This window comes from Rhinichthys klamathensis, unplaced genomic scaffold (assembly GCF_029890125.1).
Source record: "Rhinichthys klamathensis goyatoka isolate OS25496 unplaced genomic scaffold, OSU_Roscu_1.1 h1tg000470l_1, whole genome shotgun sequence".
NCBI lineage: Eukaryota > Metazoa > Chordata > Actinopteri > Cypriniformes > Leuciscidae > Rhinichthys > Rhinichthys klamathensis.
The window spans coordinates 70,941-91,256 of NW_026606959.1; the positions used below are offsets into that span (position 1 = coordinate 70,941).

At 42.2% G+C, this 20,316-nt stretch overlaps 1 protein-coding gene across 1 annotated transcript in view; it reads right to left on the reverse strand.

Moving 5' to 3' along the window:
* Positions 1 to 14: 14 nt before the first annotated feature.
* LOC130072014 (NACHT, LRR and PYD domains-containing protein 3-like) overlaps positions 15 to 20,316 on the reverse strand; it is a 29,164-nt gene continuing 8,862 nt past the window's right edge. The window contains exons 9-11 of the mRNA XM_056236888.1: positions 531 to 701; positions 278 to 451; positions 15 to 174 (exon numbers count right to left, since the gene is read on the reverse strand). Coding sequence (XP_056092863.1) covers positions 18 to 174; positions 278 to 451; positions 531 to 701 — 502 coding nt within the window. The 3' untranslated portion in view covers positions 15 to 17. The remainder of the gene's footprint in view (positions 175 to 277; positions 452 to 530; positions 702 to 20,316) is intronic.

A 20,316-nucleotide genomic window follows, 5' to 3' on the forward strand; every position in this document is an offset into this window, starting at 1 on the left:
TTAGTGTTTTTCTGTTTTTATGATGACTTTTCCAGTATCATGGAGATCACATTCAAGTCTGACTCTTCCAGATCATTCTCAAGCAGATCGATCTCTTTCAGGTGGGATGGATTTGATTTCAGAGCTTCGGTCAGTGCCGTCGCACTTTTGTGTGTAACATTACAGTTGGACAACCTGAAGAAAGCAGAGTGGATTTTCAGACAGCGGAAAAGTTAACCAATAATGGTATAAATGCTTTAGTTTTTGTGGAAATCTGAGTAGGTTTTGTTTCTTTTACCTCAGCTTCTCTAGTTTACAGTGAGGATTCTCCAGTCCGACACAGAGCTTCTTCACACCTGAGTCTCCTAGATCATTAATACTCAGATCCAGGTCTGTCAGATTGGAGGTCTTTGAGCTGAGAGCTGAAGCCAGAGCAGTGCAACTTTTCTCTGTAATTCCACATTTGTCCAACCTGAGAAAGAAATTAATTGTAACATATGCTTCGTTTTCCAACTTTATCAAAAACAATGCACTTATTTATATATCTTAACCTCAGTGTTTTCAGTCTACAGTTTGTATTGTGGAGAACAGCAGACAGCAGCTCAACTCCCTGATCTCCAGGTCTGTTGTTTCCCAGGTCCAGCTCTCTCAGCTGAGCGTTTGACTGCAGAGCTGAAGCCAGCGATTCAAAGCCTTCTGCGTTGATTTTGCTGGTTGAAAGTCTAAGTCAAAAAGTTCTTAATTATACAAATTATAGTACACAATATTACTTTAAATGACCATTAACTTTGAATGTGTAAATGACAGAATTACTAACTTTCTTGGGAGTGAATGATTGCTTTAAATTACAACCTCAAAACATCATAAAAGTTGACCACGTTGATAACATTTTACTGAAATGTAGTTTTAAACATAAGGGTGAGAGTGTGCTGTTGCTCTATAATACCAATCCGAAACCGCGGCCACATTTTGAACGCGTTGCGATTGGTCAAGTGACACACGTCGATTGTACAGAAGCGCATTTCCTAGTAGTCCTTTAGATAAAGTTATCGTACAGCTTTAGAAGGCTTGAAATATTACCTACCAGTCATATGGGGTGCTTTTTTTTTTGTGTGACATTTTAAATAACTGCCAACTGTCATTGTATGGAAACGCTGCCTAATAAAACCTCCTTTGGATTTAAACAAAAAAAGAAATCTGCATTTTAACAATGGTGAGTAAATAATTTAAATTTGTAGGTGAATTAATACTCTAAAGTTCATGAATTCAAAAGTCACTACATTTACTTTTAGACTAATAATAATAATACATTTTATTTGTATTGCACTTTACACGTGAAGAACACATCTCAAAGTGCTACAGGTGTACAGATAAAAACAATAAAAACATAAAAGGCAGTCAAGTGGAACAAGAAATTAAAATATATTAAGAAAATGCAATTAAAAATAAATGTGTCTTTAATTTGTAACTAATTTGACTAACATCATCAAGGCCTTAGATCTTCTCTCCATTGACAGTTTGTACTGCATAACACTTTTTAAATGAATCAGTGATTCTGATAAAGGTCAAAACTTATTTACATAAGTTATAACCGTAATTAAGTTTGTTGTTACTTACTTTAGTATTTCCAATGCACACTGAACTTTCTCCAGAGCAGCACAGAGCTGTTTAACTCCTGAGTCTCCTATGTTATTCCAGCTCAGGTCCAGCACTTTCAGATGAGAAGGGTTTAAACTCAGAGCTGAGCTCAGGAAAACACAGCCCGCTTCTGTTACTCCACAGTTCTTCAGGCTACAGAGAGAAGAGAAAAAAAATCTTATTTAAGTCTTCATTATCATTCTTATTAAGAAGGTAGACTATCATTTAAAGTATGCAAATACTATCTATGCATTTGTAAACTTGAATATACAATATCTGGAACTTAGAGAGTAAACCTACTTGAGTGATTCCAGCCTACACTTTGTGTCCTGTAGTCCAGCAGTAGGAAGGACGCCACAATTAAGATTGGGATCATCAGAAACCAGACTCCTCCTGAAAATAGATTTGATTAAAACCTTTAAATGTAAGCGGGGCTTATATAGACATATTGTTTTTGTGTTTTGGTTCACTGAAAACTCATACACAAATTGTTTTAAGTCGTAGTGTGATCTTTTCAATCCAATACAGAGTATTTCCACTCCAGAGTCCTGCAGGTTGTTGTGGCTCAAGTCCAGCTCTCTGAGATTAGATATTGATGGAAGAACAGCAGAAAGCACCGCACAGCCTTTTTCTGTGATATTACAGTCATGCATCCTGCCAGAACAAATACATTAATAGTATCAGCTGTTTAGACTAAGGTAGATGCTATTTGCTGTGTATATAATGGTAGATACTGTTGAATAAATAGAATAAAATTGCATCTTTAAAATAGTGATTTACACAGTGTAAATAGAAGTAATGTGCTATTTGTTCTAAAGGTAAAATATATCTTTTTTTCATATCATTGATTTCATGTAAGCAAGCAACTACATGTTCTCACCAGATCTTTTTCGACAACTTGATCACAGGAAGCAACCAGAACACAGCTGTGTCCGATCTTCCGTATTTACGAAGTTCAAACTCATTGAACTTCTCATTTGATGTCAGTAAGATGTACACCAGAGCTGACCAGAGATGTGGGGACAGAGTGTCGCTGTTTATTTCTCCAGAGGTCAGGTAGCTTTGGATTTCAATAATAAGGGAATGATCATTGAGTTCATTCAGACAGTGGAAAAAAACAAGAGTCATTTCTGAGCAAACAATTGTTTTTATTGTTTGCTTGAGATACTCAATAGTTTTCTCTCTTTCCATGGAGCTTTCTGTCTTCTTCACCAAAAGCCCTTTTAGGAGCTTGTGATTTGACTCCAGTGAAAGTCCCATGAGGAAGCGAAGGAAAAGATCGAGATGACCATTCATAATTTCTAAAGATTGATCAACTGCACACTTGTGTAAGCTGAACATTGTCACGGGTGTTCCAGATTCAGGTGCCTCAAGCACGTTTTTGCCGTTGTTGTGGAAGGAGAGGTGCACAAATAGAGCCGCTAGATGTTCCTGAACGCTCAGATGAACAAAGCAGAAGACTTTCCCCTGATACCAGCCAAACTCCTCTCTGAAGATCTGAGTGCACAATCCTGAGTACACTGATGCTTCTGTCACATCAATGCCACACTCTCTTAGGTCTTCCTCATAGAAGATCACATTGCCTCTTTCCAGTTGATTGTATGCCAGTTTCCCTAATTTAAAAATCATCTCTTTGTCTGTGTCCTTCTCATTGTACTTTTTGTCTTTGATGCTAATCTGTGCCATCAGGAAGTGTGTGTACATCTGAGTGAGAGTCTTGGGAATCTCTCCACTCTCTGCTTCGCTCAACATCTTCTCCAGAACAGCGGCTGAGATCCAGCAGAACACTGGGATGTGGCACATGATGTAGAGGCTCCTTGAGGACTTCAGGTGTGTGATGATTGTATTGGCCAGACTCTGATCACCGATTCTCTTCCTGAAGTATTCCTCCTTCTGTGGATCATTGAAGCCTCGTACCTCTGTCACTCGATGGACACACTCAGAGGGGACGAGATCGGCTGCTGCTGGTCTGGAGGTGATCCAGATGAGAGCAGAGGGAAGCAGATTCCCCACAATGAGGTTCGTCAGCAGCGCGTCCACTGAGGCTGATTCACTTACATCACACAACCTCACATCGCTCTGAAAATCCAGAGACAGACGACACTCGTCCAGACCATCAAAGATGAACAACACTTTATATTTGTCACTGGATATTTCAATTTCTTTTGTTTCAGGGAAAAAGACATGAAGAAGATCTGAAAGACTGAGTGTTTTGTCCTTCATCAGATTGATCTCTCTGAAAGGAAGTGTAAATATGAGCTGGACGTCCTGATTCTCTTTCTCTTCAGCCCAGTCCAGGATGAACTTCTGCACAGAGACTGTTTTTCCAATGCCAGCGACTCCCTTTGTCAGCACAGTTCTGATGGGTTTGTCTTGTCCAGGTAAAGGTCTAAAGATGTCATTGCATTTGATTGGTATTGTTGCTCCTTCAGCAGCCTTCAATGATTTCTCTATTCTTTTAATTTCATGTTCATTACTGATCTCTCCATTTCCACCCTCTGTGATGTAAAGCTCTGTGTAGATCTCATTCAGGAGTGTTGGGTTTCCCTGCTTTGCAAATCCTTCTAAAATGTAGAGATGCTTCTTTTTTATGTGCGATTTCAACCTTTGAATCTTGACTTCACGTGTTTCTGAATCATGTCTGTTGAACAAATGTTTGTTAGTAGCAACAACTATGCACAAATTCAGACACTATAAATGAGTTCTGATACATTTAACCAAGGGCGCAGATGGCACTGGGGACGGGGGGACATGACCCCCCCAGATTTATAGTGACCCGATCCATCCCCCCCTTACTATCCCTACAAAAGGTGACAAAAATCGGTAAAACAGAGGATTAACCAATGTTTTCGCTATATATACATTAGCCAAAGTACAGTGTCCCGGCCCGCCGCTGCTTCAGAATCGGGTCGGGGCAGACGCAGGCTGATCTACACCGGTCACCATTACTTTGCACCCACGTTCTCACTACACGCTGTTCTGTTGTCAATAAACACACGATGCCTTCATGCCACCGACGTTTACACTCTCTCTCTCTGTGTGTGAGTGTGCCACGACTCCTCCTGAGTGACGTCGCCAGGGTCCTATGAGGAGCTAGTAGCTGCCTTAATCGTGCCTGTAGGAGCGGACCGGTAACCATAGTGATCATATACCATTTATGACTGAGCTGAGTCTGTGATTTTCTGAACTGAACAAAATCGACTGTATAAATGCCACATAAAGGCAATGAAGAGACAAAAAACAAAAACAATCACCTCGTTTTTTCAAAAAACAAACAATGTAAGTATCCTATGCCTGTTGACTTTCCCAGATGTGGCAGATTAGATTTGTTAAGGGGAATAGCTAGTCTGACAATAAGGCTTTTGCACTTAGTAAACAGCAAAATGTGGAGACCATAACTATGCATTTAGGTGAGTGGACAGAGACAAATAATGAATGAACACAAAAAGAATGGTTGGATAAATCAAACAATTTATCGTCGTCAGGAAATAATGTTTTATCTTATCATTTAACCCATTGTACTGTATAAATTGATGAGGTATGTTCACTGTCGTGTAAACCACTATAAGTAAATTTGTGAAGTGCAAGGTTTATGCAAACAACAAATAAAGGCCTACATAAACTTTTGACATCCTCTTATAGCAGGAAATCATGTTTTTTTTTTTTTTTGTACGGAGCAACGGAGGATACAGATTCTTAAATTATGGGCTATGAAAAACATTTCTTAATATGTCATACATCATTTGAAAGATATTTATAATCTATAAATTGCAACAAAATTGTAATTAACACTTAAATTTAAATTTTTTAGTTATTCTTAGACATTTTTGGAATAGTAGTTTTAGCCATTAATTCTCAGGAATATGTTGTATTTCACATTGATATTCACATTCTATAGAGGTATAGAGGGTTAACTGAAATGATAAGATTTAAACTGTTGTCCTCCTGGCCTGCAGGCGATTTCTGATGACAGTAAGGCAGGCCCTAGTCAGTCAAGTGAGGATCTGCAGGAGGGCAGCCACAGTAGAAAATATGTTGTTGTTATTTTATTTTTATTTTTTGCACATAGGTTCTTTGCTTTTTTGTTCATAATGATAGACTTTGTATGCTGAGACAAGCAAATGTTTAAATAAAACATACTTTGCTGAAGACATGAAGATTTGGTGGGTGATTGGCATACTAGTCAAATAACAGTCTGATCATGCATTGCTAGTGGTGATCAGGCCTTTGTTTACCTTTGTTCATTGTTGTTTATCCATGATTTCAAACAAGAATCCCCCAATGGCTTTTTAGTGCAAATCATTAGCCCAAATTACATAAAGAAACTACTTGAGCACTAGTTAAAGCCCAAATTACGCAAAATAACGAATTGAGTTTAAATCATTTGCTGACAGCTTGGTCCCCCCCAGTTAAAAAAATCCTATCTGCGCCACTGCATTTAACCTACTGATATATCCAATGCATCTTCCAGGAAAGCTGCCATTCTTCTCAGAATCTTGATCTGATTTTCTGTGTAAATCCCTTATAGACACCAAAAAAGTTTGATATCGGACACTTATCTTCAAAACATGACCAGCATTCAGTTGAGACCATCTTATCTTGTCTTAATAATTCTCTTGTATTTTTCTGCCCTTGATCTTTGATCATTTTATTTGAATCTTTTCCCTTACATGAACTTACAACAAGCCACAAAGAGAAACTGAAATAATCCAGCCACGCCACAATGACTGTCATCTTCTCGTCTGTCAAGTCAGTGTAACGTACTCTGATGCTTTCTTATTCTAAAATGCATTAAGTATTTGTTTGTCTGAGAACTATAGATACTTTGTGGGCATCTGTCTGTCTACCACAGCACTTCAGTTCTGAATACCTTTAGCATAAATCGTCATTACCTTTTTCCAATGGAAGCTGATCCATTTTTCAGTTGAATTGGTATTTTCATTGATCGATCGCTCTTCATAGACAAAACGCTTGGGGCAGGCGAGTCCGATTTCTCCTGCTGAAGACTGACAGTGAAAAACAAAAAAATGAAATGAAGTGAAGTATAATTGTAGTGTTTTAGAGAAGGTTAACAACAAACAATTGAGGAGAAGAAGTGATCAGAAAATGATTGGAAACTCCTTTCTCGTTTATATGAATGTGCAGTACTGAAGTTCTGAATACCTTTAGCATAAATCGTCATTAACTTTTTCCCATGGCTGATCCATTTTTCAGTTGAATTGGTAATTGCATTGATCGGTCACTCTTCATGGACAAAACACTGAGGCCAGAAGAGTCTGATCCTTCCATCAAACTGCAACAGGAAACACAAGATTATGTCATGCTATATAATGTAAATTAAGGTTAATGTTATCATGCTCCATGTGACATTACAGCTCAAATAGCAAGCACACACTGAAGAAAACTTCACTTTTAGTACTCCATCCCGCTTGTCTTTTTAAATGCCATATGCGGTCTCCATTGATATTAAATTAATAATGGTCAATAACCCTTAAAGCAGTACAATTTCTCCTTAAAATAATCATATCTTCTTTTAACTAAACTGATGTTGACATTGATCCGTAAATCTAGTTCTATCCTATGTCTGTAAACATACAAATTCATACACATACAAAACCTAAGTAATTAAATATGTTTTTCTCACCCATTCAATCCACTGACAGAGGTCCCGGAATCATTGTCACCTTTAGCATGTATTAGAGACATGCTGTTTATCCGTATGTCTCACCTTTGTTTGTTTTATTTATAAGATAATTAGGAGAATATAAGGCTTTTTGTGCTTTTTGCAAGAATGCTGGAAAAGTGAAAGAAACATTTGGTTATGCACGCAAGCGTTCTTTTAAGAACTGGTTTTACTAGATTTTGTTTTGTAACAGGTTAGTTACCAGACTATATTTGACTAAACATAAGAATACAAATATAGTTTGTGATCATTTAAGATGATTTGTTTAACTTCCCAGAGAAAGCATAAAGATTATTCATGTTTTTACCATTTAATTCAACATTTTGTGAAATTCTGCAAATAAGATTATCGAAAACATTATTCTTTAAATCACAGTTTCAGGTGTATTTTAGCTTTTAACTCAAGAGGAACCATTTTGCCGGTTATCTATCAAACGCTGCAGTGGTACTTACCATGTGTCTACTAAATTCAACTTGACGGTCCTCTGGAATCAGTCGAACTGAACAATGTTTTTTGTTTTATCACGGCTAACCTGCTCCTCCACATGTGATGATGTTGTGGCGTCAAGGAAGTTGGCAATGGCCCATAGTCTCAGCGTCACTCCCACTAACTGCCTGATACTATTTGCAATCAAATGTGGAAAGCACTAGCAGCTTCTCAATGTAATAAATTCTAATCTAATTGGCTGGTTTTTGGTAGTGCGAATAAGGGCACACCAGTCTGCCTGGAAACAAAGTCATGTTTACAAGGTACCTGTGACATATAGGGTGAACTCAAAAAAAAGGAAAGCTGGATCCAAATGCAGTGAGTTTCAATGACAAACACGAAGACCAGAGAACCAGGTACAGAATGAGTGCACAAAACATAACATCCATGTAGGAACAAGGCTTGACAAGGAACACAAGAACCACTAGGGTATAAATACACAATGGCTAACCGGCTAACAAGGGGCTGACAAAGGGACAGGTGTTGGTGATTAACAGTAATGGAAACAAATGAGGGTAACTATGGAAACAAACACCTAAGCAAAAAGGACCTAAACAGGAAGTGAACACAGAAACATTAGGAACAGAAAATACAGTTCAATAAAATTCCTTTACACAACAAAAGACCATGAGAGTGGCATTCATGACAGTATTGGCTTTTGAGAATGAAATAATTAGTGGATTTGGCAAAAGTTTAAAAGGTTTGTAATATCAAATGTATGAAGGATATTATGTGTTTTGTTTGAGGCACTCTTTGATTACACTGTTAAGAGATTGCTGTAAATTTTACAGTAAATTACTGGCAGCTGGATGCCAGTAATTTACTGTAAAATGTTTTACAGTATTATTACTGTATTTTCACTTACAGTATACTGTACCTTTACTGTATTTTCACTTACAGTATACTGTACCTTTACTGTATTTTCACTTACAGTATACTACCATTAACTGTATTTGGATTTACAGTAATATTACCGTATTGTCATTTACAGTATTAGTATTGAGGTTTTTTTTTTTTTTTACATGTTTACCCCACCCCCAAAAATTACAACAACTCATGAACATTTGTCCTTATAACATTCTTTTTAATCGTTGAACATTTTGTTTTTAGAAGTACAAATTACAAATCTTGACCTCAATAGCTGAAAAAAAAGGCAAAATCACAAGTCCATAGAACTAATCTCCTGGTCAGTTTGTGTAGTTACATTTCAGTAATTTTATCAGTCAAAGTTGACAAGCTCTCTGATGAGAAACACTGAGGGTTTCAAGCTGATGCTTTTTTTGGGGGATCTTTCCAGATTTCCATCTGCTCTGTGCCTTTAGTGTTTGGTGCCATCAGAGTTGATTCTCAGAATGAACCTGCAAGCACAAAGGGGGAAAAAATCAATTAATTTTGAGATCGGTATTGTCAGAATTTGCCCCAACTCTCAAACTTGATGCTGCATGTACTTTTATGTTGATAAAAGCAAAACATCTGATTCTGAATGCACCTACAGGGATGCTACATAATTACCTCATAATCCATTACATTCAAATCATTTATGTATTACACATAATACAATAAATTCATGTGTAGCTTAAACAGTAGAGAAAGATGCAAGAATTCTGAAACAATGAGTTTGATTTCCAGGGAATGGATAACTTAATAATAGGAACACGCCACCGTTTTTTGATATATGGGGTTTTTCACCGTCTCCCCTATTTAGATAGGTGGGAAAACGCATTTTTGTCTCAGTGCATGCATTGTCTTAGTCTGGCAGTGCCGCCGCTAGCTTGGCATTATAAATGGAACCCTTTGTTGCCGGATAGCATGTTGTGAGTAAAAGTGATAAAAAAAAAACTGAATTACTTCTTGTGGCCTGCGTATTCACAACGAGTACAAATAGCAATGCAGATTAAGACTAGGCGATCCCCCAGAGTTAGATAAGTCCATACATACCTTTTTTATCTCCGTGCGTGCTGTAACTGTCTGACGCACCCACCGCTAGTCTAGCTTAGCACAAAGACTGAAAGTAAATGGCTCCAGCTAACATACTGCTCCCAATAAGTGACAAAATAACGCCAACATTTTCCTATTTACATGTTGTTATTTGTATAGTCACAGCGTGTACAAATAACAAGGTCATATGAGACACAGCCATCTTTTAACCATATAAATACTGGGAACTATATTCTCAGAAGGCGAAGCACTGCTACTTCTGTGGAGTGATTTGCTCGCAGAACCTGAGAAGCCCCGTGGTGAGGAGCAGAGAGTTTGCTCAGAGTTGCGGTAATCATTCCGCCCAAGTAGCAGTGCTTCGCCTTCTGAGAATATAGTTCCCAGTATTTATATGGTTAAAAGATGGCTGTGTCTCATATGACCTTGTTATTTGTACACGCTGTGACTATACAAATCACAACATGTAAATAGGAAAATGTTGGCGTTATTTTGTCACTTATTGGGAGCAGTATGCTAGCTGGAGCTATTTACATCCAGTCTTTGGGCTAAGCTAGGCTAGCGGTGGGTGCGTCAGACAGTTACAGCACACACGGAGATGAAAAAGGTATGTATGGACTTATCTCACTCTGGGGGATACGGTGAATAAGCTAAAGTCCCAAAAGGTCTGCGTGTTCCTTTAAACTGCATTGCTATTTTTACTCGTTGTGAATACGCAGGCCACAATATGTAATTATTTTTTTATGGAGGGGGAGGGGGGGGGGGGGGGGGGGCACTTTTACTCAGGACATGTTATCCGGACATTCTATCCGGCCGCGCTGCCAAACGCGAATAGAGCATAAAATTCTCGTCTACCGCGTCTAGTTGGACGCTTGAACATTTTGAGTCCATTCGTGCGTCCAAAGCGAAATTGACACGCGTAAAAAGCAAGCGTTTGAAGCGAAATTGACGCGCGTCCAAGGCTTCTTGAATCCGCTTCTTGTGGGAGGGGCAAGTGCTAGACGGTTGTCTGTTTGCAAGATGGCTGATGTTGATTGACCTCTACACGTGCGTAATTACGTCTTTACATTGACTTAACATTTAAATCACTCGCACCAGACGTTCTATTCGCGTTTGGTGTGAACGCACCATAAGCAGAGCCGGATTAACGCAAAGGCAAACTAGGCACGTGCCTAGGGCCCGATTGGCGGGATGGGGCCCAGACAGAGGGACACAAAAAAAAAAAAAAAAAAATTACAAATGTCATATCTACAATTTATTTCAATATTTATTAATTAACTAAAAATAGTGACGATGTTTATCTTAACCATAGACTGTTATACGTCACATTAACGCCAGCCCATCAGGTGCTGCGAAGCAAAAGCACGCAAAGAAGCACAGCTCGTAATGCAGGTGTGTGCGTTGTCGTCATCTATTTTGGAGTGATTGCAATGTATTCTAAATATAAACTTGTAGGCCTACTGTAGATCAGCGTCATTTCTAGAAAAATCATTCACCGCTTTATTACGAGTTTAAAAGAGCGCAAGCGTCATTAACGTGCCCAGACGCGACGCTTTGAATTTGCGCGTACAATGAAAAACATCGCGTCGCGAGCTGACTAAAAACGCTACAAAAGTAAAAGACAAGACGTTTGTATTCAAAGTTAAAAACCCAACACACTACAACATTTTTAAATGTTTCAAATAAAGGATCTCATGGGTCTATCTTCTAAATTCTGCTGATGATTAGATTATACCCTGTCTGACATCAGCCTACTGTCACAGTCTTCATCTGCACCTGTCTGTCTTCGTCGGCACTACACTCCCCAGAATCCTCCTTGTCTCCTCACCTGAACTCACTCCCTCAATCATCCACCTGTCCCTCGTTATCATCATCTGTGTCACCTGTCTTCACCTTGTTAGTCTTCAATTGTATCAGTATTTAGTTCCTCCTGTTCAGTCTTCCTTTGTCGGTTCTTGTTAATGTTACTGTGTTTTCGTGTGAGTTATCCTTCTGCCTGTCATCCCTGTATCTGTGTTTGGATTTAATTAGTAAATGTTTGGAATTGGATCTTATGACTCTGCCTGCCTTCTTCAACCCACACCACACCCGTGACAGAAGAACCGACCAAGTAAAGAGTCAGCATGGGAATTTTTCTCACCCCGGTGAACCCAGCTCACTCTCCATTCACCCCAGCCGATCGTCTGGTCCATTGTTTCCAGGATGGCTGCTTGATTGAGGAATATGTGGCTAAATTCCTCGAAATTTCTCACCTCGTGGACTGGGCTGATGGTGTTTTAAAAACCGTATTCTGGTGTGGACTGGATGAATCTTTATACCAGCAAGCTCCAGCGGCGGCTATCCCAGGCTCGTTTGCCCAGTACCTGGACCATGTGCTGTGGTTGAGTGGCTCAACCCTCACCGTAGGTGAGGTTGATGACATCGCCACTCAACCACCATCTCCAGCCATCTCCACCACTCCAAACACAGAGCCTTCTCCGCTGGTTCCGTCCAGCCCTTCAGAGCCTTCTCCGCTGGTCCCGTCCAGCCCTTCGGAGCCCTCACCGCTGGTTCCATCCAGCCCAGCCAAGCCCGCACCGCTGGTTCCGTCCAGCCCAGCCAAGCCTGCACCGCTGGTTCCGTCCAGCCCAGCCAAGCCTGCACCGCTGGTTCTGTCCAGCCAATCTGAGCCCATCGCCTGCCCGCCAGAGCCTGAGCCCGTCGCCTGCCCGCCAGAGCCTGAGCCCGTCGCCTGCCCGCCAGAGCCTGAGCCCGTCGCCTGCCCGCCAGAGCCTGAGCCCGTCGCCTGCCCGCCAGAGCCTGAGCCCGTCGCCTGCCCGCCAGAGCCTGAGCCCGTCGCCTGCCCGCCAGAGCCTGAGCCCGTCGCCTGCCCGCCAGAGCCTGAGCCCGTCGCCTGCCCGCCAGAGCCTGAGCCCGTCGCCTGCCCGCCAGAGCCTGAGCCCGTCGCCTGCCCGCCAGAGCCTGAGCCCGTCGCCTGCCCGCCAGAGCCTGAGCCCGTCGCCTGCCCGCCAGAGCCTGAGCCCGTCGCCTGCCCGCCAGAGACCGTCCAGCCAGAGACCGTCCAGCCAGAGACCGTCCAGCCAGAGACCGTCCAGCCAGAGACCGTCCAGCCAGAGACCGTCCAGCCAGAGACCGTCCAGCCAGAGACCGTCCAGCCAGAGACCGTCCAGCCAGAGACCGTCCAGCCAGAGACCGTCCAGCCAGAGACCGTCCAGCCAGAGACCGTCCAGCCAGAGACCGTCCAGCCAGAGACCGTCCAGCCAGAGACCGTCCAGCCAGAGACCGTCCAGCCAGAGACCGTCCAGCCAGAGACCGTCCAGCCAGAGACCGTCCAGCCAGAGACCGTCCAGCCAGAGACCGTCCAGCCAGAGACCGTCCAGCCAGAGACCGTCCAGCCAGAGACCGTCCAGCCAGAGACCGTCCAGCCAGAGACCGTCCAGCCAGAGACCGTCCAGCCAGAGACCGTCCAGCCAGAGACCGTCCAGCCAGAGACCGTCCAGCCAGAGACCGTCCAGCCAGAGACCGTCCAGCCAGAGACCGTCCAGCCAGAGACCGTCCAGCCAGAGACCGTCCAGCCAGAGACCGTCCAGCCAGAGACCGTCCAGCCAGAGACCGTCCAGCCAGAGACCGTCCAGCCAGAGACCGTCCAGCCAGAGACCGTCCAGCCAGAGACCGTCCAGCCAGAGACCGTCCAGCCAGAGACCGTCCAGCCAGAGACCGTCCAGCCAGAGACCGTCCAGCCAGAGACCGTCCAGCCAGAGACCGTCCAGCCAGAGACCGTCCAGCCAGAGACCGTCCAGCCAGAGACCGTCCAGCCAGAGACCGTCCAGCCAGAGACCGTCCAGCCAGAGACCGTCCAGCCAGAGACCGTCCAGCCAGAGACCGTCCAGCCAGAGACCGTCCAGCCAGAGACCGTCCAGCCAGAGACCGTCCAGCCAGAGACCGTCCAGCCAGAGACCGTCCAGCCAGAGACCGTCCAGCCAGAGACCGTCCAGCCAGAGACCGTCCAGCCAGAGACCGTCCAGCCAGAGACCGTCCAGCCAGAGACTTCTTCCTCGTTGGTTCCGCCCAACCCTGCCGAGCCGCCTTCACCGCTGGTTCCGTCCAGCCCAGAGACTAGGAGTGACTCTGTCACTCTCCCCATTAATTTTTTGGGGGGGGGCCATAGGGCTCCGCCATGGCCGCCCGAAGGGTCCTCGCCGCCATGGCCGCCCGAAGGGTCCTCGCCGCCATGGCCGCCCGAAGGGTCCTCGCCGCCATGGCCGCCCGAAGGGTCCTCACCGCCATGGCCGCCCGAAGGGTCCTCACCGCCATGGCCGCCCGAAGGGTCCTCACCGCCATGGCCGCCCGAAGGGTCCTCACCGCCATGGCCGCCCGAAGGGTCCTCACCGCCATGGCCGCCCGAAGGGTCCTCACCGCCATGGCCGCCCGAAGGGTCCGCACCGCCATGGCCGCCCGAAGGGTCCGCACCGCCATGGCCGCCCGAAGGGTCCGCACCGCCCTGGCCTCGCCCATGTCCTGCTCCGCCCTGGCCACGCCCATGTCCTGCTCCGCCCTGGCCACGCCCATGTCCTGCTCCGCCCTGGCCACGCCCACGTCCTGCTCCGCCCTGGCCACGCCCACGTCCTGCTCCGCCCTGGCTGCCTGCACGTCCTGCTCCGCCCTGGCCGCCTGCACTTCCTGATCTGCCCTGGAGGCTTCCTGTCCCAGTTTGGCCACGCCCTGGCCAGCCTTCAGGGCGCCCGCCCCCCCCACCCCATTGATGTTCTACGGCGCGAGGTCGCGCCTTGTTGAGGGGGGCGTTCTGTCACAGTCTTCATCTGCACCTGTCTGTCTTCGTCGGCACTACACTCCCCAGAATCCTCCTTGTCTCCTCACCTGAACTCACTCCCTCAATCATCCACCTGTCCCTCGTTATCATCATCTGTGTCACCTGTCTTCACCTTGTTAGTCTTCAATTGTATCAGTATTTAGTTCCTCCTGTTCAGTCTTCCTTTGTCGGTTCTTGTTAATGTTACTGTGTTTTCGTGTGAGTTATCCTTCTGCCTGTCATCCCTGTATCTGTGTTTGGATTTAATTAGTAAATGTTTGGAATTGGATCTTATGACTCTGCCTGCCTTCTTCAACCCACACCACACCCGTGACACCTACTCGCGCCAATAATATCAGTTTAGAATTTTTTTTTCTAATCAGTAGCGGTCGTGTCTTTCTCTTCCACTTGATTTGTGTATAGCATATTTAAGCTAGCAATGCAATGCATAATATCATATTACTTATATTAATAATAGGACAATATCTGCAGTCAATATTGATTAAATGGGAGGGGAAAATCCTGCCCATACCAGCTATGAAAAAATGATAAAAGCATATATCACTGAAGTGGTATTCTGGAACTGTGAATAAATTGAATAAAACAGCAAAATAACAATAACAATAACATCTTCATTAAACAAAAAAGAGATTACCTTAGATGAAGTTTGATTAATATGTACATTAGCCTACTGGTAAAAAGTCTGGACCAATTACTATTTTTAATGTTTTTGAAAGAAGTTTTTTATTATGCTCTACAAGCCTGCATTTATTTGATCAAAAATACAACAAAAAAAAAACAGGAATATTCAGCAAGGATGTGTTAAATATATAAAAAGTGATAGTGAAGACTTTGTTAAAACAACTTTTTAATAATAAAAAAAAAAATCCTGAAAAAAAGTATCACAGGTTATAAAATACATATTAAGCACCATTTCTAACATTTGATAATAAATCAGAATATTATAAAGTTTTCTGAAGGATCACATTACACTAAATTCAGCTTTGCATCCCAGAAAATATATTTTAAAGTATAGTAAAATAGGAAAACCATTATTTTAATAATATTTCACTATATATTATTTTTCTGTATTTTTTATCAAATACATCCAGGCTTGATGAGCATAAGAGACTTCTTTCAAAAACATTAAAAATAGTAATGTGTCCAAACTTATGTACTGTGTAAGTAAAAACATTTTAAATTAAATGTTGTATAAATTAAAAGGTTAGGAATCATATTTGTTTCAAGAGTTTTTTATTGGGGGTGGGGGGCCTCCAACATGAATATTGCCTAGGGCCTCCAAATCTCTAGAACCGGCCCTGACCATAAGACAATGCATGCACTGAGACAAAAATGCGTTTGCCCACTTATCTACATAGGGGAGACAGTGAAAAACCCCTATTTAAAAAAAACGGTAGCGTGTTCCTTTAAACTTAAATACAATGTAAGTTGCTTGGGATAAAAGTGTCTGCCAAATGCATGAATGTAAATGTAATGTAAAAAATATATATATTTTGGGTTGCCTAATTCTGCATTCGACAAAATGGACAGCTAATGCTGAAGATGAGTCTGTTAGCTGTTGTAACTGGATGATGATTCTGCCCTTCATAGTCAGCATCCATGTTTTTGCTTAGAGAACAGACTCTCCTGAAACAGACAAAGTCACAGTAGCCTTTTAGTGTTATTATAGTTCACAGAAATAAAATACAATAACAGAACTTATTACTAACAACAACGACATGAGGGGTAAAGATGATGTAAGATATGGTGTTTATAGTTTATATAATAAATTAAACAATATTTATTAGTTAGCAAAATTTTGCTATATTGATAATGGTATATTGCTAACCCTTTCCTCCTCCTCCTCCTCCTCCTCCTCCTCCTCCTCCTCCTCCTCCTCCTCCTCCTCCTCAAACGTCAACCTGTTCTGTGTATTAGTGGAGAGCGTCAGCAGCAGTGATGTACAGTGATGATTATTTAAAAGCACTTTAACTCTGCTGCCTGGTAAACCCGTTTTCTCCCCTTCCGTTGGTTTCATCGGCAGTTACATTATGTTTGCCTGCTTAACTAACGCATACTTTAGCTAATTTAGTTGATGTCATCTTACTCACCTGTAGATGTCTTCACCATTACGACGGCAATCACAAGAAAAGACTCCAAAACACACCTCCGACATTGCAGACATGATTCAGACCACAAACTTGAAAATAAAACAAAAAATGTAATTAACAATGGTGTCGCTTAAAGGGTTAGTTTACTTTAAAAATGAAAATTATGTCACCATTTACTCAGCCTCAACTTGTTCATAACCTGTATTAATTTATTTATTGTGCTGTATACAAAGGTCCCCATTGACATCCATTGTATTTTTTTTTTATTATAGAAGTCAATGGGGACCAGCAAACTGTTCCATTTCAAAAATTCTTCAAAATATCTTCTTTTATGTTCAGAAGAAAGAACTTCATGCAGGTTTAGAACAACTTGTGGGCAAGTAAATTATGACAGAATTTCTTTTTGAGGTGCACTATTCCTTTAACTTATTTTTTCACGTTAGCTCACTGTTAACTTGTTACATCTGCCTAACTAGCTAAGGTCAGAGCCATTGAGAGAAAGAGTTGCGACACACCCATAGACCGCCATAGGAACTTTGGAATGCGGAAGTAACGCGTGTCATGGAGCAGCCAATAGTTCCAAGCACTGATAGTTTCTCCATTGAACCCCATTCATTTTCAGTGCTTCCGAAGTATGCTCGCTGGTAAATTAATGAAATTACTGTATTTTTTTACTTTTACACACATTAGCCGACCTCTCATGAATCTAGTCTGTAGTTATATTTTATGTAGCCAGTTTTAGTAAATGTTTATTGGAAGATAATAGGTTAATTGCAGCGATAGCTTACGTGACCAACACTTCACTAACGTTAGCTATAACTGGTAACCTGATGTATATAATATATAATATTTTTAATAATATTTTATATGTATATATATATATACACTCACCGGCCACTTTATTAGGTACCCCATGCTAGTAACGGGTTGGACCCCCTTTTGCCTTCAGAACTGCCTCAATTCTTCGTGGCATAGATTCAACAAGGTGCTGGAAGCATTCCTCAGGGAGTTTGGTCCATATTGACATGATGGCATCACACAGTTGCCGCAGATTTGTCGGCTGCACATCCATGATGCGAATCTCCCGTTCCACCACATCCCAAAGATGCTCTATTGGGTTGAGATCTGGTGACTGTGGAGGCCATTTTAGTACAGTGAACTCATTGTCATGTTCAAGAAACCAATTTGAAATGATTAGAGCTTTGTGACATGGTGGAAGTAGCCATCAGAGGATGGGTACATGGTGGCCATAAAGGGATGGACATGGTCAGAAACAATGCTCAGGTAGGCCGTGGCATTTAAACGATGCCCAATTGGCACTAAGCGGCCTAAAGTGTGCCAGGAAAACATCCCCCACACCATTACACCACCACCACCAGCCTGCACAGTGGTAACAAGGCATGATGGTTCCATGTTCTCATTCTGTTTACGCCAAATTCTGACTCTAACATCTGAATGTCTCAACAGAAATCGAGACTCATCAGACCAGGCAACATTTTTCCAGTCTTCAACTGTTCAATTTTGGTGAGCTCTTGCAAATTGTAGCCTCTTTTTCCTATTTGTAGTGGAGATGAGTGGTACCCGGTGGAGTCTTCTGCTGTTGTAGCCCATCCGCCTCAAGGTTGTGCGTGTTGTGGCTTCACAAATGCTTTGCTGCATACCTCGGTTGTAACGAGTGGTTATTTCAGTCACTGTTGCCCTTCTATCAGCTCGAACCAGTCTGGCCATTCTCCTCTGACCTCTGGCATCAACAAGGCATTTCCGCCCACAGAACTGCCGCTCACTGGATGTTTTTTCTTTTTCGGACCATTCTCTGTAAACCCTAGAGATGGTTGTGCGTGAAAATCCCAGTAGATTAGCAGTTTCTGAAATACTCAGACCAGCCCTTCTGGCACCAACAATCATGCCACGTTCAAAGTCACTCAAATCAACTTTCTTCCCCATACTGATGCTCGGTTTAAACTGCAGGAGATTGTCTTGACCATGTCTACATGCCTAAATGCACTGAGTTGCCGCCATGTGATTGGCTGCTTAGAAATTAAGTGTTAACGAGCAGTTGGACAGGTGTACCTAATAAAGTGGCCGGTGAGTGTATATATATAGCCTATATATAATATTATATACATACACACACACACAATTCATTTATTTAAATGGGTTAGGGTTATGCATGTGCTTATATGTATTTAGGAACATAGTTAATTCACTCATTAACTATCTCTCCGGTTTAATTTTATGAAGAATATTTTTCGGTTGAATATTTACCGAACATTGCTGTGTATATAGTCGTTGCTTTCTACGTTATGGGAGCAGTCTATTTCCCTCCTAAATCATTCATTTGGACATGCACAGCGTAATTATTTATATTTTATGTTGGTTGGAATTCTGAACGGACTGCAGACCTCTTTGCGTGATCACGAAGTTAAGCTAATGGCTGAATCGGAATTTATAAGCAAGATCACGGGAATCAATAGCCTAATACAGCCCAGTTGTGCTAAAATAAATATCATGAGACGTCCATCATCAGATGAATGACATGAAAAAGTTAAGTTAGAGCCGCTAAAGCCAGTGCTATTAACGTTACTACCCATGCGAACATGAACACTAAGCTTTTCCCTCCAAAGATATAGCCTAAAACTTATCTAAGTTGTCACCCTGCCTCTCCAAATGCAAAACTGACATTAACAAAATGCAATAACAGCTTAAAAAGTACTTGGGTGTGTGTTTTATTTTATATTTACCGTTTAATAATGCAATCGCTGCTGTCTGTCCATAGAAGAACATGACAGCCCGCGTATGTTTTGGAACTATTGGGGCTTACATGAACCACGTGACAGCCGTCGCGGCGACATCAAAGTGTGTCGCAACTCTTTCTCTCTATGGCTCTGGCTAAGGTGTGCTAAATAGGGGACGGAACATACAACAGTTATTCTTTTTTTCTGTTTAATAAGTTTACTTCGGCTTATTTAGGTGAAGTTAACCTACCAGTTGATGTTATCACCGTTATGACGGCAATGAAGGCTCCAACACACACCTCCATCGTTGCAGACTGCAGACATTATACAGATCACAAACCTGAAAATAAATCAAAGCATATACTTGAAAATATTGTTTAAAAACCTCACTTAAACAAGGGTTATTTTGTCTATCTCACTTTACCTCAGCATTTCACGACACGTTAGTTCGTTGCGGTTAACGTTAAGTAGCCTAACCGACGACTCCGCCTGGCGAGCTTACGTTAAAGAGGCAGAGGAATACACAAACGTTATTGTTATCGTTTTAACTAAAGAATATTTCGGATAATATAGGTGAACTTCGCTTACTTACCAGTTATTATTATCACCGTGACGGAGATCCGGCCGACAGTCAGGAAAAAAAGGCACCAAAATCATTCCGACGAAAACAAAAAGACAAATCATGTTAGTTTGCTGTTAACATAAATGAAAACATTTGCAAATGCTTATTTTACATAACATAGAAATAGTATAGCCTACTAACCTTTTTGGAGTTACCGGTACATCTTTTGTCCACATTAACAGCCACTTCAACCATACAGTCAAAAAAATTCAAAGGAAATCTCTCTTGCCATTGGTCAGTTTTTTGTGGGCAAGTTCACTACTGTAAATTGATTTACAGTAGAGAAGAATTACAGTAGTGACCATATATTTTCCCAT